Consider the following 26,642-nt stretch of genomic DNA (forward strand, 5'->3'; position numbering starts at 1 on the left):
ACCCCTCTCTTGTTGCGATGAATAGCCCATCAAATTCTCCTTTTAGGTGTTGCCTCATGCTCAGTGAAATCACCTTATTCTGCTGGATGAATGAATGCTGGAAACAGGTTTGCACACAGTCTAGGTAGTGTTCTCCATAATCTGGTCAAAATAAGCTCATAACAGTGTTGTTGCTGCTGGTGAACTGCATCCCCTCTGTAACTTCTCTCTAAAACAGGTTAAGGGAAACATTCTTTTGCAGCTGAGTATTCTCACAAACTAGTCCTGATAGCAGCTCTAAGGGATGCACTCTGTTATGTCCATGACATTGGTTCCAAGCAATGCGTTAAATCTGTGAGGAAGTAGCACCAAACAGTGGTGGAAACAACTTGAATATGTATCTATCCATGATACATGAGTGAATGAGTGAAAATACCCCAAAGATGCTCCCCAAATGAAGTAAACTTTTTTCAAGTGCTAACAAGAGATAAAATCTTCGATGTCATGCAGACAAACTTCTCTCTAAAACAGGTTAAGGGAAACATTCTTTTGCAGCTGAGTATTCTCACAAACTAGTCCTGATAGCAGCTCTAAGGGATGCACTCTGTTATGTCCATGACATTGGTTCCAAGCAATGCGTTAAATCTGTGAGGAAGTAGCACCAAACAGTGGTGGAAACAACTTGAATATGTATCTATCCATGATACATGAGTGAATGAGTGAAAATACCCCAAAGATGCTCCCCAAATGAAGTAAACTTTTTTCAAGTGCTAACAAGAGATAAAATCTTCGATGTCATGCAGACAAACTTTCATGAAATACCTTCTTTTCAAGCAAGTGCAAGACTGGAAAATCTGCCTTATGCTGTTCATTTTGTTTTGCTTCTGTGCACAGAAAGACTGATTTTGATTTTAACACTAGATCTTGCTTTGGATAAGGTAGGCATAAATCACGAGCTAATGAAGAGCATGTGAAAGTCTCATGAGAGATGATCACAAATTATGACTTGAAAGCATTTTCTTTTAAAGAAATATGTGTTATAGAATCTCTTTGTCTAAGCTGTCTCAAAATCAAAACTCAAAAATCTTGTTTTTATAACTCAAAATTTTGGAAAATTCACCTGAAATCAAAGAGTTTTGCAACATTGTTATTGACACAATATCAGCAAGTTCACTAACTTATAGTTATAGTTAGATACAGAATGGGCATGCAATAATTTTGGTTATATTGATCATTTTACTTTGTATATGAAGTAAATTATTTCACTATTTGCCTAGATCCTGAGTTCATCTTTATGAGAAATCATATTTCATTGCTGGGAATTAATATCTACATTTGTCCTTGTTTTGATAATTTATGAATTTCTGCAGATGTTTGTGTTCCCTCTGTAGAATTGCTACAAAAGGGACGACTTCCTTTGAGTTCCTTCTTAAAAAGTTTCTCAAGTATCTCTATTCTGGGCGTACCATTCAGTTTCGGAGTTCTGATCAAGTTGTAAGTTCCGTTTATGTTTCAATGAGAAAACATGCTCATTCAATGACTCGAAATCACAGTAAAGCATTTCCTGAATATCTCAAAACCATATGTTGAAGCATTTGATGCATTAAGTAATTTAGAGTTGATTCATGCCTCCAATAATGAAGCACATATTTTTTGATCCTAAGAAATAAATAAGGAGGTTTGTATCCAATAAGAATGTATAGGAAGCCTGTTAATACATCAAATACTCATACAGTATACTAATTACTAAATTGGTGAGCAGAAGAAACAATATTCAAAACCACTAGCATGTCATACATGATACTTATGAATTTAAAATCATATATAATTAATCATTTAGATAAATTTAAATGTATCAATTGCAATTCAATTTTATTTCCCAGTCAAAATGGAGTCTCATGGGCTCTTACGATGTATAAAATGTGCAGAAACAATTATTATAATCTTGTATTTGTTATTCGAACATATTGTTTTGTTGTTATCCTAGAAATAGTGCATCCTAATTGCCATTGGCCTATTGTGAGAAGTGTATCTTTTCTATTTTGTCCTTCATCACTCCTATTCTAGATGCCTTAATGTTTTCATCTTATCAATTTAGCTCAACTAGTGTGGGAGGTCTAGAATTATCCGAGCCAATGCCAATTACATTTGCCAATTTTTGTTGTTTAGCTTTGTCTCTTTCTGACTTGTAGGGAAACATTAATTTGGTCTTCATAATTCAAAAGGAATAACAATAACAATAATAGTGAACAATAACAATTAGTGGGCAATGATGTCTTGTAATGTTGGTGAAAGCAGGTATCTATTATAGCCTCCAGTAGGTTTCAAATCTTAACAAGTGGATGTGCTTGTGCTTGGGATGCTAATTAGCACACACAATAATGATTGTGGCCAAGTGTGAATCTTGTGTGACTTTGACGGAATAGTCCCCATGAGTTGTCCAAAGGTGATATAATTGAATGGTGCTAATGGTTCCACTGTAATGTCAACAGTGAGCATGCTAGGCTCATCATGAATATAATTAATCGCCAAAGGTCATAACCTTTCACTGTCATGACTAGTCAGTGATATTGATACTGCCATGAGAGGTCTTGTAAATTGTCACTCCTATATGAATTTCCTTCCCTTCTCTTATTTGGATTGAATGTTTTATAATTAATGATCCTACTATTTGTAAGAGTGGGATCAGACCTTGTTTGATGTCAGCCTTTGGCCACACATTGGTATTAGAGTATGTTAGTATTAGAGCCTATTTGGTATTGATGTTTGGTCACACATTGGTATTGCATTATCTAGTATTGGCCTTTGGGTAGAGCTTTTATTAGAATATGTTTGATCTTATCCCTTGGCCACCTATTTTCTTTTTTAGTTAATATGATACCTAGGACCTGGCCATTTTTTTCATGACTTATTGTTTGAACAACCAAAATAAAATAAAGATAAGAAATCATGGTTGAAGATTCAGTTTTCAATACAGTTAGAAGAGAGTACCAAGGACAAGTGTTCCTAAGGCTTGGTGTCTAGCTTAGAAAAGAGTGCCCTAATTTGACTGCCTTAACTTTATGAGAAACAAAGTTAATGAGACTTTAGGAGAGATAAAGTAATAAAGTGACTTTATTAGACATTGAAGTGATAAAGTGACTTAATAAAACATAAAGTCATAAAGTATCTTTTGAGTAGTTAATAAAAAGGGGACTATGGGGAAAAGGTGTCTCACGGGTCAATGAGGGATTAGATCCTCACCCTAGATCTAAATGGTTAAGATCTAACCTCAGCCATTAGATCTTAGGGTGAGGTCTCTCTTCTTAATGATAGAACAAAAGGGGAAATAGCAAAAAGGAAAGGCCACCATTTGCACATATTGTGCAGGAGAGTTGGAGAAGAGAAGCAAAGGACACTGAGAGCAAAGTAGAGTAGGGGAACAACGAAGTATAGGAGGAGGTCAGCTAAGTAAAATAGAACAATCACAAATTACAAGGAGAAGAGTAGATACAAAGTTTGAGGATGACAGTGAAATTTATGAGGGCCTGGGTGTGAGTTTCAAGAAAATCTGGGCCATATTAATTGCTATTAGAGGGGGTGAAATTATTGCTATCAGAGCAACATGATTTTCAAGGAGTCTGTCAAAGAATTTGAGGTAGTTTGACAAGGCATTTATTTCTGCCTGTCAGTGCTATCAGACCAATGTGAAAATCGAGGGTGAAGTGTGTTGGAAACACTGGGAGGGGGTGAATGAGTATTTCACTTTTTTTACACAATTGGTGAAACATCATCATGACACAGAAAAAATGCACAAAGCTTTTCTCTCAACAAAGCTTCGTTATGTATGGTTACATACAAGTTTACCAGCTGAACTGGAAGCAAGTACAAAACTCCCCAAGGGTTTTACCAGCAAGGGCTGGAAGGAAGCCACTGCTCCCTAAGGCATGAAGAGTTTTATGGATCCCGTCTGAAGGGGTCTTTCACCCCCTTGTACTATTCAACTGCTCTAAACAATGACTAAGCTTGGTGTTGAAATTTCTAAGTCTAACCTGTTAGAAATTTTATCTGTATTCTTTGATTTATTTCTCCTACTTGTTAATTACGAACAAGTTATTTAACGATATAAATACTGAAGTAAACACAATACAACCTCAACCATCTACAGATCAATGACTGAAAGATATAGACAAACACACAAGTGACACTGTTATTTTTGGACAACAAGTCCCCGGAAAAACTTAATGCGGGAAAACTGGTGCAACAATTCTGAGGGTTATTTTATTATGTAGTCTTTTTGAGTACAACTAGGTGCCAAACTGGCTCACCCAACAGAGAAAATAATCCAACAATAATACCTCTCTATTCAGAAGTAGATATTCGGAAAGTCTACCCCACGAAACCCTCTCTAGCACAATGTCAAGCTCAGCGTCAGCCCTCCTGGCCTCTGCGTCAGCACTTTGAGGCTCTGCACAGTCTCTACGACCCTCTGCGTCACTCCTGTAGCCTTTGCGTGGATGGTGCAGTCCCTTCTGGCCTCTGCACAGTCCCTTCTGCCTCTGCGTGGCTCCCTCTGGCTCAGCGTCTACCTCTCTCTGCTTTTGCGCTGGTCTCTCAACACTATCTCTGCCTCTTTGCCTCTTACTCACTGCCCCTCGCTGCAATTGATCACTGATTCGATTTCTCTTAGCAAACCCCGCTCTAGAAAATTGAATCACTGATCACTCTGGTGTGTTCTCCAACTGACCCTCAAGCCTCTTCTTATACTTTTCTTGTTGGTCCTTCAATGGCCGAGATTACATCTCTAATCAACGGCTAAGATTAGATTTGGCTTGATCCATGTCATTTGGAACCTTCTATCCCAATTTTATATTAGTATCCATTAATATTTTATTTTTCCCAAGTTTTGACTTAGGAACTCCATTAAAAATATTAATTATTTTAATATCTCTTTAACCGGGTAGAATCTGCCCAAACCATTATGGGTCTTGGACATCTCATGTGCTTTAGCCTCTCCACCAATTTTCATGGCTAGAGCACATCCGATGCTACCCCAAATCAACACTTGGCTTCCCGTACCAGGGACAATGACCCAACTTCACTATAATTTGCTCCTCAACTGTCACTGTAACATCTGTACCTCTTTGCTCAGAACTCTCTGTCTGCAATTTGAAGATGATGTGATGCCTGTGACTTTTGAAGATGAATCTGTGAATTTAGTTGCTTCTGCTACAGATGATGCCCCTTACTGCTAATATGCTTTAGATGTACAATGAAAGCCCTTAGAAAACCCTTACTGATGCCCAAACTATCATCACTGCTTGTTCAGTTTTGAAGCTTGTCTTGACTGCTGAAGATGACTTATCTGAAACCCTTATGACCCTGCTTGCAATGAGATATGACAACGACACCCTTACTTACTACTGCTGCACTTCACTGCTACCTCTGCCCTCCACCACGCCTGCTGACACTGCTGCTGCACTTGACTCTTCTGGTTATCAAGGATGTCCAAGACTGAATTGCCTTTTACTGGGATCTCTATCACTGTTATGTATGTAGATGTGTTCAGAACCTGCTAACTTCTTTATTCTTCTTGTCTTGTGTTTATATGCTGATGTCCTTGCTGTAGATGCAATCATCATAATGCTGCAACTTAAAAACCCTAAGCACACCACAAAGCTTCAGCACTTCATATCATCAAAGTAATGATGCAACTGTCCCTCAGTGCAATCCTAGAGATGTTAAACAGTCATCTAGATTTGATGCATTTCTCAAACATATCTGTCACTTCCTTAGGTAGTGTTATCTGCCTTTCACAGTTATTAGGATTGTTAACAAACTAGGGTAAACACTGCTTCCACAAGCTTCAGAAAATGAGAGTGTTCACAAGTTTTGTCTCAAGAATCTGCATACAAATAAGTGTAAGTTGGTGCACATAATTGTATTTTAAGAGGACCAAAATAATTCAGGTCTGTGTTGGTTTTGTATCCCCAAACCAAGCTGAAAATAAGATAACAGAAAATAATGATACTTCTATTTAATACAATTCTACTACACTTCTTAAACCACAAGAGAACACGGTATACAAGAAGTGCTATTTATATTTAATGATCAGTCTCCAAATGTGCAGAGTCCTTTAACCTAAATCTTTAGTGAATGAACCAAGGCATCACCCTTTATTCTCCGTATTGATTTCCTTTTGAATTTGTATTTGGCAGCTCATAAAATGCATGTTGTTGCTGGAACTGATAGTGTTAGGCCTGTCTTCAATGTGAAGTGAGGTTTATCAAGGAATACCCTTGGTGTCAAAATGCTTGCCGAATTGTGCACAGGTCACAGATTTGAAGACCAGAGATTAGCACTGAACCACAGGCAAAGCATGAGCTCAATCAAGCTGAAACTGGGTTGGAACAACAGCGTTTGAGGAGCAAGACCGTGTTAGGACAGTTTCCTCAGAGCCACTTCAAAGTACACACTTATCCCACAAATAATGTCTTTCTAATAACCACAATTCTTATACAAAAATCTAGTTGCTTCAAGACTGAAAGAGCCTCAGGATTGCTCTTCAAGGGAGGTTGAAAATTCTATTTCGAACAAATCTGGAAATGCATCAAAATGGGCTCCGAACTATCCAGATTATGCCATGAACAAATACCTAACAGAGAACTGAAACCCGCTTCACAAGGAGTCTTGATTTGTTGAGGGATATTCGACCTGCAATACAATTTGAACCCAATGTAACCCTCAAGAACATATGCCAAATTTGCAAATTTTCAAGAACATATGCCCTAACCAGTTTTGTCTTTTGATTCATTTTGGTCTCAGTTTTCACAGTGATAGGGCTCGGTCTGTTTGGATGAGACTACCGATTTAGTTTCACTCAGAGCCAGCAAATATTAAGCCCTCAAAACATCAATACTTATGTTCAGATTTTCCCTAATAAAGAGGGCTACATACAGAAGAAACACTAAACACCAACCAATCCCTTTTGTCAAAAATAAGTGGAGATAACCCACGAAAACCATAAGTAAGAAGACAAATTGTTAAAATTAGCAACTAGGGCCAAACTCTAAGTGGGTCTACTTATTTATGAGATCTGATATTTTTCTTGGATTCGTCTCGTCGAGAGGTGCAGGATTGATCTAAAGATCATCCGATTCTAACATGTATTCATAGAGATATGAATTTATTTGTGTTACGTGACAATTCGTCAAGGTCAGCCAGCAACCAAATTACCCCACTCAACCTCAACGTTTCACCATAAATAGGAGAGGTCTTCAAGTCATTTGGTCACTGATCTCTTGTGATCCCTCTCTCCACTCGTTTGGGTTTTAGTGGAAAGAGAGGCCTAAGAAGAGAAGGTCTATACACTGGCCTAGAGGAGATGCCCTAGCCCTTTAACACAGTCATGGAAGAAAGACCTTAATGCAGTCATGGAGTTGGTTTCTATAACGCAGCTAGGAGAGGCTTTAACACAGGTCTAGAAGAGACCCTATGACGCTGATCTATGAGGCCCTAAATCCGCTGTCATAATGTGCCCTAGCAGCAGGCTTATGAGGAGATCTATACGCAGAAAAGAGGAGACCTATATGCAGCTTAAAGAAGCCCCTATATGCTGTCCAAAGAGGGAGATCTAGCCACAGTAAATGAGGTCTCTTTACAGCTGAAAGAAAGACCCTAATACGCAGTCCCTTGTGCCCTAACTGCTGGCCTTATTCCGCAGCAAAAGAAGGTCCAGATGCAGCTCTATATCCACAGTTGAAGGAGGCTCCTATACGCTGCAAAGGATGGCTAAACGCTGGCAAGGGAGACCTAATCTATACGCTGTTAAAGTGCCTTAATCCTTAATCCTGTAGGAGACTAGATCACAGTCATGGAGGACCTATTTGCTGTCTGAAGAAGCTCCTTCTTGACACTGTCAATGAAAGGCCTTTGACACAGTTAAGGATGATGCCCTGCCACTGTTAGTGCAGCCCTCATTCCGCAGCAAAGAAACCCTATACGCAGCAAAGAAAGAGACTTTATACGCAGCATAAGATGGCACTTATTCACAATATAAGAAGGTCTGAAAGGATGGTACTTATTCACAGTATAAGGTCTGAAAGGACAGCATATAAATTCTGATTGCTGTAGGTGAAGCATGATGATGGAAGTCATTTAAGTCATGCCTTAAGGACTGTGTGTAAAGTTGTTAAGTCGCTGTTACATAATGAAGGAATGCATCTACCCTAGATCAGCGTATGTAAACAGCTGGATGTTTTTATGATGCTGCTTGGATGCTGGTTGATAAAGGTCTGGAGGCTTATCTTGTTGCTGGGCTAGGCCGCAGGCCATAGCCAGCAAAAAAGGCAGTTCTCAGGGTGCCAATGAAACCTGGTCAGCGGGACAGTTTGTGCAGCAAGAAGACTACAGCGTTCTGGGAATTATATTGAGTCAAGGCTTGACTATGTTTAGCTCTGTGTGATGAGCTTCATGTTGAGGATACTCGGGTTAAAGTTTCTGTCCAGTTTAACCAGCTTTGACTCCTCTGGTCAAGGGTTTTATACTGCTGTCACAAATCTCAGATTTATGTATTTGTACTATCTTTCTCTCTGCTGAACTATTGAAGACTACAAAAAGAATTGATCAAGGGTTTCCCCATAGTGAGGTTTGTCCCTGGCTGGTGCCACATCTTGTGTCCTCTTGTCTTGGCCTGTCTTCTGATGTTTATGTTTATGTTTATGTTCTATCTGTGCTTTACTATCATGCTCATGTGATTGCTAATCTGAATATTGTCATTGGGCTAAAATGCAAAATTGAAGTAAATTGCTCTAAGCATAGAAATGATCGAACATACCTAAAATTACCATGGTATGAGAGCTGAGGTGAAGTCAAAACCCAAGCAAGAGTGAAAGAGAAATCACCGAAGACAGTTGGAAAGGACAAAAGGCTCAATGGGTTCCTCATCCCACTTCCCAGCTGAAGACAAGCTTTGTGAAAGGTCTGACTTTCATGAATGGAAGATGTCTCTGGATCTGACATTGGAAGAGCAAGAAGTTTTGAAATTCGTGAAGGGTAAAATCCCTGAGCATCCATCAATTGCACCAGCTTCTCCAAAGATATTGAAGCGAAAAAAAAGAAGAAGAGATTATCAGAGATTCCATCGACAAGCAGGTCACTTCAATGGAATGTCCGAATCTAAGGGTGAAAGGAAGGGCAGATGGCTTGCTTGAAATAAGTTTGGCCATTATGTGAGGGAGTGTCCAAATAGAAGGGACACATCACATGATGACGATCACAATCATTCCATGGGCATCTTCAATGATCGAAAGAATGACAGGTACAATGGCAAAGGAAAAGGAAAGCAAGGAACCCCGGGTATGAAGAATCAAATGTTGTTTTGCAAAAGGAATATTAACTTATATCAACCCTCTCCAATACCTCTCCTCCGGATTCGTTGGGAAATTGGCTTATTGATAGTGGTGCCTCAAGGCACTTTACCAGATACAAGGAAGCACTCTCTAATCTAATAGAGAAGGAAACAATCTCCAACCTGGAGATGATGCCACCTATCCCGTAAAGGGTGTAGGGAATGTTACTCTTCAATTGAATCAGAGTAACTCGATTCATTTACAAAAAGTTCTTTGTGAACCTGATCTCAAGAAGAACCTGGTGTCCATTTTGGCAATGGAAATCAAAAGTTTCAAAGTGGCATTCATCGATGGAAAGATACATGTTTGGAAAAGGAATTTTAAAAATGCCTTTACTTTTGGGTTCAGGGTTGGCAATTTGTATCAAGTTGCAGGAAGTCCAATGGGGACCATGTCGTGTGACACATCTCTTCTATGGCACCGGATGTTTTGCCCATATTCATTGTGGGGCCCTACCCGATGTGAGATAGATGGTGACATAGATGCTTGAATTCAGGGAGAGCATGAAGGTACATGTTTGAGATGTACCGAAGGAAATCTTAGAAGGGGACCATTCCCCTCATGTAATAACAAGACCACAGATGTGGAACAACTCTAGGGGTTTGAGATTCATGATTGGGAATCTCATTTATGCAGGTGGAAGAAAGCTCTCTATGATTTAAAGCAAGCACCGCGTGCTTGGTGTGAGAGGATTGATAGCGATCTGATGAACCTGAGATTCACTAGGAGTGAAGCCGATCCAAACCATTGCTTTAAGGTTGTGGATGATAGACCTCTCATACTGGTACCTTATGAGGATGACCTCTTTTTAACAGGTACAAACCCTCTCATTTGCAAAAGTAAGAGGGAGTTGGATTCCGAATTTGGAATGGTGGACTGCAAGCTCGTGACTACCCCAATGGAGCTTAACTTTAAGAAGTTATGTGGTAGTGCTGTCGGACCTGATTTGGGAAATGCCTTTGAGTTTCGTCAACTCATAATAGCATTGATGTTCTTGGTGAGCTCTCGTTCGGATATATGTTTTGTAGTTAGGATGTTGAGCTGATATATAGTTGAGCCTCACTGGATTGGTGCCAAGAATCTTTTGAGATATCTTTGGGGCATAATCTCTCATGGATTGAGATACACTGCCGGAAATGTGAAGCTACATGATTATTCTGATGGTGACTGGGCAGGGAGTGTGGAGGATCGCAAGAGAACTTCTGGCTGCTGGTTCTCTTTGGGTTCTGCTTTGATATTTTGGATGAGCAGGAAGCAGAAGTCGGCTGCTTTGAGCACCGCTAATGCCAAATACATAGTTGAGAATATGGCCTCCTGTGAAGCTGTCTGGTTGTAGAAGCTCTTCTGTGAGCTGTTTGGACATGTGCTGGATTCCACCATGATCTTCTGTGACAACCAGAGTGGGATCCGATTATTAGAGAATCCCATGTTTCATGATCACTCCAAGCATATAGATATCAGGTACCACTTTATCCAGGATATGGTACAAGGAGGAGCAATAAGGCTCCATCACATTGGGATTGATGAGCAGGTCGCCGATATTCTGACAAAGCCCTTAGGTAAGGTCAAGTCCTTGGCCTTCTGAGAACGACTTGGATTCATGGAAAGACCCTCTTATGAGGGTCCTGTATGAGATGGACCCTGAGCTCTGAGAACTCCGGGGGGGCTTGGGGTACTTCTTGGAGGGATGAGCAACCATACGGTGAGTGGTTGAGCCTTCTGCTAGTGGTTTGCTATGTAGGCAGGATGTGTGGTTCAACCTTCCCCTAGTGGTTTGCTATATAGGCAGGATGAGTGGTTCATCCTTCTCCTATTGAGACACAATCATAGGGTGAGTGGTTCAACCTTCCCCTAGTGATTTGTTGTGTACAGGGTGAGTGGTTCAGCCTTCCCCTGGGATACCCCATGGCAACATGTAGGCAGGATGAGTGGTTCAGCCTTCTGCTGGGATACCCCATGTCGACATGTAGGTAGAATGAGTGGTTCATCCTTCTCTTGCTAAGACATCCTACCCATGCAGTCTGGGATTCATGGGAAGTACCTCTCATGTGGCCAATGAGTAGGGAAATGAGGATAGGGACCATAGTACCACTGATGGATGCATTGTGTAGTACCGTACTCCCTATGTTAGGATGATATTGATCTGGGATCAATTGGAACTGACTTCGGGTTAGTAAGAGTGGTATGATACACTCTCTTTATTTGGAACTGGTTTCGGATCAGTAAGAGTGGTATGATACACTCTCTTTATTTGGAACTGATTTCGGATCAGTAAGAGTGGTATGATACACTCTTTATTTGGAACTGATTTCGGATCAGTGAGAGTGGTATGATACACTTGCCTTATTTGGAACTAATTTCGGATCAGTAAGAGTGGTATGAAACACTCTCTTTTTGGGACTAACTTCAGGTTAGTAGAGAATGGTATGATACATTCTCTATCACTTCTTCTTCTTCATAGTTCAGTAGAGCAGTGCATGGCACTGATGGCAGAGATAGTACATACTGGCAGATGGATTAGTAGATGGAGTTCTCCCTAGTTGAGGGGGAGTGTTAAAATTGGCAACTAGGGCCAAACTCCATGTGGGTCTACTTATTTATGGCAGCTGATATTTTTCTTGGATTCCTCTCATCGGGAGGTATAGGATTGATCTAAAGATCATCCGATTTCGACATGTATTCATAGAGATATGAATTTATTTGTGTTAGGTGACATTTCGTCAAGGTCAGCCAACAACCAAATTACCCACTCAACCTCAACGTTGCAACATCAATAGGAGAGGTCTTCAAGCCTTTTGGTTAGTCATCCTTTGTGATCCCTCTCTCCACTCGTTTGGGTTTTAGTGGAAAGAGATCTATATGTTGCCCCAGAGGAGTTGCCCTAGCCCTTTAACACAGTCATGGAAGAATGACGTTAATGCAGTCATGGAGGAGGTTCCTATAACGCAACTAGGAGAGGCTTTAACTCAGGTGTAGAAGATACGCTAGACTACCCTAAATGCAGGTCTAGAAGAGACCCTATGATGTTGATCTATGAGGCCTTAAATCCACTGTAATAATGTGCCCTGGCCGCAAGTTTATGAGGAGATCTATATGCAGAAAATAGGAGACCTATATGCAGCTTAAAGAAGCCCCTATACGCTGTCCAAAGAGGGAGATCTAGCCACAGTAAATAAGGTCTCCTCACAGCTGAAAGAAAGACCCTAATACGCAGTCCCTTGTGCCTTAACTGCTGGCCTTATTCCGTAGCAAAAGAGGTCCAGATGCAACTCTATATCCATAATTGAAGGAGTCTCCTATACGCTACATAAAGGAGGTCTAAACGCTGGCAAGGGAGACCTAATCTATACATTGTTAAACTGCCCTAACCCACAATCCTGTAGGAGACTAGATCACAGTCATGGAGGACCTATTCGCCGCCTAAAGAAGCTCCTTCTTAACATTGTCAAGGAAAGGCCTTTGGCACAGTTAAGGATTATGCCTTGCCACTATTAGTGAAACCCTCATTACGCAACAAAGAAACCCTATACACAACAAAGAAATAGACTTCTTATCCGCAGCATTAGATGGCACTTATTCACAGTATAAGAAGGTTTGAAAGGATGACACTTATTCATAGTATAAGGAGGTCTGAAATGACATCATATAAATTCAGATTGCTATAGGTGACAACGTGATGATGGAAGTCATTTAAGTCATGCGTTAAGGACTCTGTGTAAAGTTGGTAAGTCACTGTTACATAATGAAGGAATGCATTTGGTCTAGATCAACGTATGTAAACAACTGGATGTTTTTATGATGCTGCTTGGATGCTGGTTGATAAAGGTCTGGAGGCTTATCTTGTTGCTGGGCTAGGCCACAGGCCATAGCCAACAACAAAGGCAGTTCTCACGGTGCCAATGAAACCTGGACAGCGGGACAACTTATGCAACAAGAAGACTACAATGTTTTGGGAATTATATTGAGTCAAGGCTTTACTATGTTTAGCTTTGTGTGATGAGCTTCATGTTGATGATACTTGGGTGAAAGTTTCTGTCCAGTTTAACTAGATTTGACTTCTCTGGTCAAGGATTTTATACCCCTATCACAAAATCTCAGATTTATGAATTTGTACTATCTCTCTCTGTGTGTTGAACTATTGAAGAATATAAGAAGAATTGATCAAGGGTTTCCCCACATTGGGGTTTGTCCTTGGCTGGTGCCACATCTTGTGTCCTCTTGTCTTGGCTTGTCTTTTGATGTTTATGTTTATGTTCTATCTGCACTTTACTATCATGCTGATGTGATTGCTAATCTGAATATTGTCATTGGGGTAAAATGCAAAATTGAAGTAAATTGCTCTAAGCATAGAACATACCTAAAATTAACACAAGTTATTTAGCCCAAAAAACCTTCATCAACTTCGACTCCATATTAGACCTTCAAGTCTCCACAAGCCACAATTACAGAGACGAATTTTAGACCATATGCCTCAGGTGATTATCTTTGCGAGTTGTTCCAGATAAAAAAAAGTGCAAAACCCCAACAAATCCAATGAATAGATAATGAATAGATGATCAAGGCTGCAAAGAGTCTTTTGAGTTTGTTGATCAATGAGGGCTGAAGAATTGCTTCAAAAATAGCCCTACATATACCCATAAGTGTGAAGCCTAAACAAAAATTTGAAGCTCGACCATTTCTTGTTACTTGCTCGACTACTCTTGGTCAATAAGCCTCAGAACGAAATTCGCTCAAGATCAATCGTTGAGCTTACACCTTTGTGAGTTGAACTAGTGTGTTTATAGGATTTGGATGGGCATTAATTAGGGAAGCTACCACTTTTAGGAGTGAAAACATTCATTTGAAATTTGAATATCAATTGTATTTTGTGCCAAAAACCTTTCCTCCAATTAAAATTAGTATTACTTTTCTTCGAAATATTGGATCATGATAAATTTTGAGAGTAATATTTGACCTTATTAACTAAATTTTCTTTTCATAAAATTAACCTTCTTTTCATAGTGAAGTGTGCCATAGTCCAACCAATGTAATGTTGCCACATCATCAAACTTTTGGGTTTTTTCCCACAAGTTGGGGCTTTGGCCTTTTGAAGGGCATATCTTGCAAATTGTGTGGAATCATGAGGTGTGCCATATATTGTCGGAATTGACATGAGGAGAAGAAATCAATGATGATGATCTCCAATGCAAATTCATTGATCTGCAACATAAAAATATTCAATAATTGCAGGTATCATCATCTTCCACTCAAATTCATTGATTTGCAGCATAAAAAGTCTTCAACAATTGCGGGTATCATCATCTTCCAAGAGATGCAACTCCTAGTGCTACGGTTTCATCAATGCATCATCTCATCCATGCATGCCAACATTGAGGACATCAATGATGATATCTTGCACCCGCTTTGAAATCAATAACAACATACTTAGCAATCTCCCCCTTTGTCATTGATGTCAACATACTGATCTTTACCTAATGTGCTGCATAAGCTCCCCTTGTCTTTGTGCTTCTTTTCTTCGATTCTTTCCATGGTTCTCTCCCACTTTGACATCAATGGCAAAGGGTGGCTTACGCGTCATGTTCATTGGTAATATCATCATTTGACATGGCTCCTCCTGATGTTCATTGGCAATATCATCATTTGACAATGTGCTCTCTTGTCGCATCATCTGCTGCATCATGTCTTCCAATTCTGCAAGAATGCATTGTGAAACTTGTTTTCTTTGCTAGACATTGGTGGTCTTGTCTTCTTGTCTGGTGGATGTCTTTCCTTCCTGATTTTACGAAGCCAACTTCAGGTTGCTTCTACAATCTTGTGTAAAATGGCCAAAATTGTGACATAGGTCATGTTGCCGCGCTGTTTACATACCTAAGTTAATGTGGGAAAAATCCTCAACCCCACTAGGTGTGGCCGTCGCAAAGCTTAGAATTGGGTTGTCACCTAATGCCAATTCTCTCCATTAGACTCTCTCCTATCTAAAGCCAAGGGGGGTAGACCCTAAGGAAGATTTCTAAGGGAGGCTTGCTGCTAAACCTAACAAGTTCTAGGAGAAGATTAGTTAACCAATTAAATCATCAACCATTCAAAGAATTAAAATGTAACTTGAAGCAATGAATTAAACTAGCAAGTACAAATAAATCATGAGCATATAATTAACATGAACATGTAAATAGATTAAAATGGTTCAATAATATACCCTGCAAGAAAAATTGATGTAAGTAGACTAGTGTTGATAATTGTAATCTTGTAAGAAAAAATTATGCTCAAAAGTAAATGACAAAACTTGTAATAATGGAAATGCTTTTAAGATACACAAGGACCATGAAATGAGAAGCTACAAGACCAGTGATAGTAAATCAAATCAAGACTACAATTACATGATATTAGATACAACTTTGAAAAGATGAGCAACTTAAATGAAAATGGAACTTGCAAGTAAAATAATGCTTGTACTTAGAAATGAATATGCTTAGATATGATTAAATGGTATAGCATCGAATGAAAATTCAAGATAAGCACATGAGCATGAGCTAACAAGATACACGAATGCAAATGAAATAAATGTAAGTGTTCACAATCCAATTTGCATGTATTTGAGAAAGAGCTTAAAAGAAATGGTCACAATTGCGTGCAAGGTAACCCAAAGTTGTAGAAGTGAGTGTATGAAATAAGTGTTCTTAGTTGATTTAATTAAAGGCCTATCTAAGGTGTTACTCATTCTCAAATCCTTCACCCTTGTATAGATAGAGGTTGTTGCAAGGGGCATCAAGTGGAGAAGCTTAGCTTCATTATTCAGTATCCACCTCGTCCCTCAAGTCAACCTGCATGCCACCATTTCGACGTAGGACTCAGCCATACCCTAATTGCATTGGCATGCTTTTTAACCTTGTCTCCAATCTTAGATTTGGGAAAATTGAAGAAGATTCCTTTTGTCACTCAGATTGTACAGGGTCTGCGACAACGACTTAGGTCGGGGGCTGTCACCTTGATCCTCGACCTCTCTGTTCTAGCTGTCTCCCAACAACAACCCATGGGGGGCAGACCCTATGGAAATGAAATGATGAAGGACAAGTTGGGAACCAACTAGTTCGGGAGACATAGTTGAGTGGCCTAGCACTTGGTTAATTCTCACAAGATTTTTAAGGATTAGATTGAATTTTTATATTTGAGACTAGTGCCTTATGGAGCCAATACTCTTGCTTTATAAATTTGAAACCAGGTATCAGATAGACAACTGTTGCTTTTATGAGTTACTATCCTATATGGAATGCAATTCCTAAGACTTCTGTGAAATGCAAAGATCTTGGTTGATTTTAATTAAATGCCTAATTTAAGTATGACCTTTGATCTTAATCTATGTTGAGCCTAAACTCTATAGTAAGTGGCAGAGAGAAGTCAAGGTGAGGTACACGAAGGTGTGATTAACGATCTCTCTTTTTGAAATCTAACATACTCGTTGCCTTCGGCACTGCAGAGAATGTGGCTCTAATGACTGCAAGGTCACTGCTTTAAATACGAGAAAAGATAGACTTCTCAAGCAAAGATGAAAATGTGTATCTATCTCTCCATCAACCAAGCTTATGTTTGGAGGTAAGTTTTAAGATGCAATACTAGCCTAGGATGGTATGCAAGGTGAAATTAGTGAATGATTCTTAAGGTGAGATTGTTTTACAGTTTAAGTACTTTAGTCATGATCGATATTCAATTACGACACTGGGTACTTAGTGATTAAGAGACAATCTTTGACGTCAAGAGTATGTGCCAAATTATCCAGTGCCAACAAGATACAAGATATGCTAATATGCCAAGGATTCACAATAACCAAAAACCAATGATGGCAAAGGAAAACGAGATTACTTATCCACTTTGTAATTAGTTAATGATTTTCAATACAAGATTAGCAACCTTCCTTAGACAATTGGATGCTCAACACAATAATGCCAATATTACTTAACACCAATTATCAAGAGATGCCCAATTAGATTAGAAGCCTTCAAAGATATATCAATATTGCTTAAAGCCAGTTTAATTAAATTAACAAGTCTTCTACTCAGGAACACTTTGATCTCTTATTGCCAATGTAAAATTACCATTCACATATAGATAATCATGAAAGCACTATTCACCAAGGTTCTTATGCCAATTAGAATGATGGAAACAATAGATACCAATATGCAATAATCACTTAGATATATTCACTTAGGCGACCAAGATTATTAGATTATGTGCTTTAATGAATGAGCTTATGAGATGTAAATTCAGATTATGATCTTTACAAGACAAGCGATGTTAGATAAGCAACTAAATGTAAGCACAACTTTCCATGATCGAGCAAATAGAACATCTTATGACAATAGTGAGCTAATAGTGAATTATCTATACCCAATGTGTCATTTAATGAGCAGTAAACCTTTAGGACAGCAGTAAAAAAATCTTTATGACATAAACAAACAAATGTTATGACAACAGTAATCAGTGTTTTAAAAAACGACCAAGCTCACTTTGACTCTGTCGAGCTAGACCGAGCCAATGCTTGGTCGGGTCGGCTCAGTGGCCGAAATGGAACGACTTGCCAGGTTGTTACTGAGCCGATCGAGCTGGTCATCGATTCAGCTGACTTGGTACAACTCGGCATGCTCAACTGAGCCCGAGTTAACTTGACTGACTCGGCCACCGATGCAAAAGCACGACTGACAATTTTTTTTTTTTTTTGGGGGGGGGGGGGGGGGAATTGGACACCACACCCAATTGTAATTTGCCTTAGGGTTATTTTTAGGTCCATTTGCCTCTCCCAACCCTATAAAAGCTACCCAACCCCTCTCATTTCCTCACAACCATCTCATTGCATTTGTTTTCGAATTTGTGAGGAGTTTGTGAAGAGTTGTGGAGTTTTCTTTTGGAGCAGTAGTGAGGAGTCTTGGGCAAGCATTGGAGCAGTAGTGAGGAGCTTCTTGGGCAGCCATTGGAGCAGCATTGAGGAGGCGATTTGTGCTTAGAGGTATTTTTTTTTCACTTCTAAAATCTGATTTTGCTTATTTATTTTTTTGTGCAAATCTGGAAATTGAAAAGAGCATTTTTTGTAAAAGAAATGAACATTGAGGCAATGTTATTTTGTTTTTTTTCATTTTCATATTTTTCTTTTCATTTCTAAGTCAAAAAATGGCTCCTAGAGTGAAAGATGTTGTTTGGGCATATGTTGAATTGGTTGATGATGAAATGCATTGCAAATTTTTCCATAGAAAAATTAAGGAGGGTCCTGTGGGCATTCATAGGCTGAAACAACACTTGGCTGGTATTAGAGGCCAAATTACTCCATTTGAATCACCACAAATTGGGGAGATTAGGAAGGAGTTGTTAAATAGCTTTGAGAAGATTCAGGAATAAAAAGCTAGGCAAAAAGAAATAGAGGCTGAAGTTGGAAGGAAGAGGAGTATACAACAAATGATGGCTACCAACCCCCATTTTGATTTTGAGGGCTCTTCATCTATCCCTTGTACTAATGCATCCAACCCCTTCCGCTATGTTCCTGCTTCTTTGGAGTCCATGCAAGAAAATAAGCGTAAGGGTAAAATGAAAAAGAAGGGTGATATGAATATCAAAAGTTATTTCACTGTCACACCTCCTCTCCATCAGATGCACATGGTCCTCAAGCTAGTAGAAGTCATATGCAACCCACTTTAGATGACCATTGGAAGAAAGAATTGAGGGAGACTGCTTGTGATTACATAGCTAGATGGTGGTATGATGCTCATATCCCCTTCAATGCTTCTCGTTCACCATATTATGAGCCTATGTTTGATGCCATATTTGCTGTTGGAAAGGGCTTCAAGGCCCTGCTATGCATGAGTTAAGGGGGTCTTGTTTGCAAAAAGAAACCTCAATTGATGAGTATTTGAAAAATTTCAAAAACTCATGGGCAAAAACAAGTTGTACCATAATGTCAGATGGATGGATTGATCAAAGGAACCATACCATCATAAACTTTCTTATCTTTTGCCCATAGGGAACCATGTTTCTAAGATCAGTTGATGCATATGATAGGGTGAAAGATGGATAATTGTTGTTTTAGCTATTGGATGAGTTTGTTGAGGAGGTCAGGGTGGCTAATGTTGTTCAAATCATCACAGATAATGCCCCTAACTATGTTCTTGTTGGTAAACTGTTAAGAGGAAAAACACAAAACCATCTTTTGGACCCCATGTGCTACACATTGCATAGACCTCATGCTTGAGGATATTGGCAAATTAGATTGGGTCAAGAACACTGTAGATCATGCCAAAAGCATAACAAAATGTATCTACAATCATTCATGGATTTTGAGCCTGATGAGGAGACACACAGGGGGTAGGGATATTATTAGGCTTGCCATAACTAGATTTGCAACTCATTTTTTGACATTGCAGTTTATGCTTTCCCAACATAGAAACTTGCAAAAGATGTTTTCCAGTGATGAATGGAATGAAAGTCAGTGGTCTCACAAACAAGATGGCAAAGATTTGAAAAAGAAAGTTAGTGAAGAAATATTTTGGAAAAAGGCAACAAAGATTGTGAAGGTTGTTGAGCCATTGGTTAAGGTGTTGCAGTTGTTGGATGGGGAAAGATTGGCAATGGGATTCATTTATGAGGCTATGGATCAAGCAAAGGAGAAAATAAAGACAACATACAAGGATAGAGTGGCTAAGTATGGGCCCATTTGGGCAATCATTGATGAAAGATGGAACAATCAACTCCATCGCCCTATACATGCAGCTGGGTATTTTTTGAACCCAAGGTATCATTATAAAGCTCTGGAGGCAGGAGCTTTGGGTGGGGAGGTTAGAGATGGATTGATTGACTGCATTGATCGCATTGTCCCTGTGGAGAGTGATCAGTTGGAGCATAGTTTTTAAAACCGGAACCGGTGATTGGACAGGTCCTCTTAATGAACCGGTTTACCGATCGGAACCGGTCTAATCGGGACTGGTTTGGTCTAAACGAACCGGTTTTAAAAAAATACATTAAATAATTAATTTTTAATGAAACAAAACTATTTTTAAGATGTAAAACGATGATTCCAAGCCAATAGAGACAAAATATGCGAATTTTGCTCATTTATATACCATGTAAAGGTGAATATATCAAAATGGCACAGAGTGCAATACATATCATCGACAAAATAGCAAAATACATAAGAAATGAGGCTCTAAATGGCCTATAAAGTCCAAAAACAATGCTGCAAGCTATGAGGCCATTGGCCTACTACAAGTCTACAGTGTACACATGATCAATCATCAAGTTCATCACCACTACTAGACACAGGATCATCATCAGGAGCTACATAGACATCATCTAGTTCAGAGTCTGAGGATGCCTCAACCTGATCTGCAACCTCAGTATCAATGCCACCAATGACAATAGAAGTGGACCTAATGGAAGCATGAGTTTGTCGACCTGCATGACTAGTGCCTTCCATTGGTTCTTTGCCTTTCCTTGATGCCGCTACTGATCCTAGTTCTGATGCCACCACATAATCTGCGTCATCCCCTGCTAAAGCCATGTTGATATCAAAATTAGCCTCAAACACAGGTTCTTCAGTCTCCTCCACCCATTATGATGTTGGATCAATATCGTCCAACACAATGGGATCTAGATCAGGAGTTTTGCTCATCATTTGGAGCTCCGATTGCATTTATTGTTTACCCCCAAACCATGAAATCCTGAAAACCATTAAGTCTGCTGAATTTTGAGTGAAATCTAAAATTCTAGTTTCTCCATATGAAATCCAATGAGGTTGAAACCACTCTCAAACATCATGAGTCATTCAGTGACATTTCCTTTAATTTTCATTTTCATCCTTTTATTTTAAGAATTTAACATTACCATTAATTGTCATCATTGTTAGGGATGAAACACCCTTAGTTTCCCCCCAAAACCCCTGAAACATAGTCAAAAATATGCTTTTTTAACTTTACGGTGGGCGTGCCTAAAACCAGCTGGTTTAGGACGGAACTGGACAGTTTTCACCGGTTAGGGCAGAAAAATGGAGAAATGGGCATTCAAACCGGGTTTTTTGGTCGGTTTAGACCGACGGGCTTGCTAATTGGCCGATTAGACCAGTAACCGGTTTTTAAAAACGGTTTTTAAAACTATGAGTTGGAGATGATACACCAACAGGTCACTTCTTTTAGTAAAGCCACAGGTACCTTTGGCAAGAACCTAGCAAAGATTGCAAGGGAAGCAGATGAGCCAAGTGAACAAAAATTTCAATTTTCAAATTCTTAGTTTGTTAAATATTTTATACTTTGAAAGTTGGATATAATTTGTTGAACTAACTCATTACACTACTATGTTTTTTGCAGCACAATGGTGAGAGGATTTTGGTAGTCATTGTCCTCAATTGTAGAAGTTTGCAATTCGTATTTTGAGTCAAACTTGCAGTGCTACTGGGTGTGAGCGTAATTGGTCTGTCTTTGAGAGGATTCAAGAGAAGAAGAGAAACTGTTTGGATAAAAAATGGTTAAATGATCTAGTCTATGCCCAATACAACCTCTGGCTCAGACGCAACCAATTGCTGAACAAAAGACCTGATTCAGATCCCATTGTGTTGGAAGATATTGATCCAACAGAGTTTGATTTTGATGAGGATCTTGATTTGGAATTACAGACGGAGGTATTACTTGAACAAAATGTTAAATTGAATGGAGATCCACTTGTACCAACCTCAGGCCCAACCCAAAGTCCTCCAGTTGCAGGCGCTTCCTGTGCTCAACCACGACGGAAGCACATATGTCGTCTATCTCAGCGTGCAGCTGCTGCGCAACCTGCTAGTGCTACCACTTCTAAAGTTGCAGTTGGAGATGATGATGAGGAGGAGCCATGGGTTTCCCTGTCTGACTCTGATTCAGATTCTGAGCCAGATGATGTTGGCTCCTCTTGCAGTAGGCAGTAGTATTGGTGACTAGTGATGTTTCACAATTTACTTTTGTTGTAGAGCCCATTTCTAGCCTCCTTGGTCATGTGTTTTTGTTTTGATCTTTATATTATCATCATGTATGTATTGGACAATGCACTGGGTGCCATTTTGAAATAATGGATATATTCATGAGCCTACTTTGATCATATGTTGTCTTCTCTTTATATTCTAAAGCTTTGTGTTTGGAAACATGAATGAAAATCTTTAAAATTATGTTTTTTATAAAAAAATAAATATTTAATATATTTTTTACAACGACCGAGTCACTGAAATCAAACCGGCTGAGTTGATATCGAATCAGAGTCGCAGTTGGAGCCGACCGTTGGCCGTTTCGGAACTGGAGTCAGAGTTTTGAAACATTGGCAGTAATATGATAATGAAAACAGTGAGCTATCAATGCCATCGTTATGCCAAAAATTTACCGAAAATTTTCCAAACTTTCCCACATGAATTTTCAGAATTTTTCAGCCTGTTATGATGTGATTTCCAGAATTATATCAAATCTGATATACTTATTACAGTCAGCCAATAAAACTTGAAATAGGTTTAATGATGGACACCCAACTCAAGAAATTAATTCCTTAATGTATTAGACAACTTAGGAATTGATTTTAGGCTAACCCACATGAAATTTTGCTACTGTTATATTTCAGACTTCAGAACCATTATTATTCATAGATAATCGTCACCCAAAAATGTAGATCTAGGCCAAATTTTTGATACCCATCAAACATAAGTGGCTTATTAATGCATTTAGCAATTTTTTTAGTTAATTTCAAGCCACTTAGATGTGTTTTTCACGATTATTAGAAAGGTATATGACAGCTGTATCAAACAGTGAGGAAAAAGAGGGTTTAGATGTCAAACCCTTAGGCCCTAGGTCTTGAAGATCACTTATCCAAGTTGACAAAATTTTTCCAATACCTGAAACACATTTTTACCACTTTTTCTACTAAACCCACCAATGATCAGCTACAAAAAATTAAATATTTAGATAAGAAATGGAGCAAGGGGAATCTAGTGCCAATGAGGGCTAGCACTAGGCCCAATAGGGCTAGCGTTAGGTTGCGAGAAGGTGGATTTGGGTTTAGGAGCCCCAAAACTTGAAACCCTTGTTCTCAAAAAAAAAATTTGCTTCAGATCTTCAAATTTGTTGCAAAATCTTCAATGGCTGGCCTTGCAAATTTTTTGGAGACTAGATTGGATTTGGGTTTAGGAGCCCCAAAACTTGAAACCCTTGTTCTCAAAAAAAAATTTGCTTCAGATCTTCAAATTTGTTGCAAAATCTTCAATGGCTGGCCCTGCAAATTTTTTGGAGACTAGATCTTACCTTCAAGGGCCTAGATCGAACTCTGATCCAACTCCAACTCTTTCCACCTGATGTCACCTGCACAAATGAAAATAAGAATACCCAAAACCCCAATATATACAAAAGTTAAAAAATAATAATTTAAACCCCACAAACCCCAGCCGCAAAACCCAGATTAGGGAAATAAAATAATTTACAAGATTTATTTTACAAATATAAACAAATTTATACAAATAATATACAAATCTACTGGATCTGAAGAGTGTGTGTACAACTCTGCTCCCAGATCAGTAGAAACAAGCTCTTATTAGCTAGATCTATCAATGAGCATAGTATTATTAGATATAAACGAGTAAAATAATGATTTTTATTTTTGGGCCCTTATTAATATTTTTGCAAGACAAATTGTTAAATAGACTTTAAAATGTAACACCAAGGGCTCTTGAGCCTCTGGATTTGGGAGTTGGCTGGTCCAACTGAGGACTTCCCTTCATGCCAAGATTTGAATCTCAATTAATTATCTGCACACTTAAAATTAAATCTTTAGTTTCAAAAGGGGCTAGATCCACGTTAAAACCCTCCAAATCTAGAGATACCTGTTAGATTTGTAAAGTTATAATGCTTTTTCTAAACCCAAAATCTAAAACAAGATACCTGTGCAAATATAGATAATACAAGTATTGGCAAATGAAACTAAAATTCTCATAAATTAAATCCACAAAGCATTTAGGCACATTATTTAGAAAAAGTATACTAGTAAGCAGAAGAGGAACATCGTGGTAGATAAAATCCCAAAGTCTTTACATTAATTCCAAAATGGTTACAATAGCAGAAATTGACTCGGAGTTTTCTTAAAAAAATTCTTTCTTTTGAGAAGAAATGACTCCTAATTTATAGATAAATTCTCCAAACGACTAGTTGGCTTGATCCCTGCCAAAGTAATCTCAACCGTTGATAAATATTTGATTATCTTTTAATCTCCGCCGTCGAAATTTTTTATTTTTGAGGAAATTTATAATTTTTCTTTTAATCCATTTTTAATTAGATAAAAATTAATTACTTTGAGCTACTTTCCTCAAAACATTGACTTTGACTTAACCACCAAGGCCCAAGGGTCCAATTTTTCTTGAAATTTTCAATATTCCCTCGGCGAGGACCTCCAAAAATCAATTTATTTAGGACCCACAAATTTTTTCTTTCGGAGAATTTATTTCTCTAGGATTTTAATTTTGACTCTAATTAGTTAAATTTTTGGCCTAGGATTTTTAATTTATTTTTGCCAGAAAATTTAATTAATTGACACGAGGGGATTAATAATTTTTCCAACCTTATGATATTTCAGCTATGTTTCTAAAATATTATTTGCATCAGATGATTACATTTCAGTCCTCAAAGGGGGGAAACCTATTTGTTATACACTCAATATGATATCCAATTCTGTGACTCAGTATGATCTAGTAGACCAAGTGATTTGTAATAAAATAATTTAGCCAATTAGCTTAAATTATTCCCAAATCACTTTTACAAAATACTTGACTAGAACATTAGGACTCACCTAAGATCTTGATGACAAATCCACCCTACCTTTGGGGTGAGGCTAGAGGGAAAAACTTTGCCTATCATCTCTGTTTAGAAACATTGTTGAATAGTGAGACAAAAAACATCCTAGGATGGAAATAATCACCAAAATAATAGGTTTACATAGGTTGTTACATACATATATGGTCTTACTAAGATCATTTACATTACAAACTGCAGAATGGGCTTATAACTTTGATAGACTGATGACTAATGATGGCGAGTCCTAGATGATCTAAATGCCCGAACACGATTGAATCCCTTTGTGAAAAAGTGTATTGCTATAGGGTAGTTGACAGAGAGTGGTCAACATCTGGCTCTACTTGGGGACACACTTCACTGAAGGAATGTGATGTGAGGGTCTAGAATCTGCACCTAAGAAACACACAAAGTCATATAAGTAGCGTCCATCCCCAATATAATCCAAAAATTGTCATATAACGTTAAGTACATGAAATAGAAACTTTGTGTCCAATAACAATTCTACTAACATGGAATGTAAATCTAATCTAAAGACAAAAATGAAATGCTGAAATAAAAAGGAATAGGGTTAGAAATAGAATACACACGATGTCCTGTGGCATCAAATGTCTTCAACATAGTGCATACTGAGTATCTGCTGACTCTCTGGGAAGTTTGTGGTTTGTTTCTTGGATGTGCCATGCTGATTCTAAAAATGCTAGGACTTTGGCTCATCCAAATATTGAGCTGCTCTCGGTTATTAGACATATCAAACCTCTTCCTTCTTTTCTGCTTTTTGTTTTTCTTCTCGATGGGTTGTGATGTTAATAATGAGACCAACTTAGATTTTCTTTCTTGATCGCAAAATTGCTCAGATGAAAAATTTGAGGTATGCCCAATTTTATCTTGGATATATTCTGTCAATGGAGACACATAGGCATGATCTTTCCAATTTTCCTTTTCAACCAGGGCACCTCTAACTGACTTTTCTTGAATGGGGCAAGTGACCTTTTTGCGATAATATGAGAATTACTTTGACGAACTAGGAGGCTTGTGATTTGTCGAAGGTTCCCTGTTTCTTTCATCCTCTGATCCATGTTGAAAATCTTGTACCTGTACCTTTTCCATTACTTGCAGCGTATCCTGAAGAATGATCTTTTCAATTCTTATGGCATCCATCTGGTTAGAGTGTTCAACCTTCATAGCATTGATTTCCTTGGCATGACTTTCCTCCACGGTGAACAACTTATTCTGAACATATATCAAACCAATGTCCATATCTTTTATTACTTTATCATTATCAACAGTTATGGCAATCAAATGATTTTGCATATTGGACCTCATAGCTTCTATCTTTTTTGCACACTTTCCCTCTATGGTGGTTATCTGATTGAAGAGATTAATTTTCATGACCTTTACGCCTCATCACGTTTTCCTTCTATAGTTCACAACTTGATCTGAAAACTGATTTTCA

General features: G+C 38.5%; 1 protein-coding gene across 3 annotated transcripts in view; it reads left to right on the forward strand.

Annotated features, from left to right (window-relative positions):
• The window catches only part of LOC149253129 (sister chromatid cohesion protein SCC2-like), a 360,249-nt gene that overhangs the window by 243,867 nt on the left and 89,740 nt on the right, over positions 1-26,642 (forward strand). For all 3 annotated transcript variants that reach the window (XR_016267058.1, XM_089459872.1, XM_089459873.1), the window contains exon 19: positions 1,350-1,473. Coding sequence is in view for 2 of the 3 variants with exons in the window: in XM_089459872.1 (XP_089315998.1) it covers positions 1,350-1,473 (124 nt within the window). In the remaining variant the exon portion in view is untranslated. The remainder of the gene's footprint in view (positions 1-1,349; positions 1,474-26,642) is intronic.

This window comes from Pinus tabuliformis, chromosome 7 (assembly GCF_031772625.1).
Source record: "Pinus tabuliformis cultivar Carrire ecotype Pingquan chromosome 7, CPIR1, whole genome shotgun sequence".
Lineage (NCBI taxonomy): Eukaryota > Viridiplantae > Streptophyta > Pinopsida > Pinales > Pinaceae > Pinus > Pinus tabuliformis.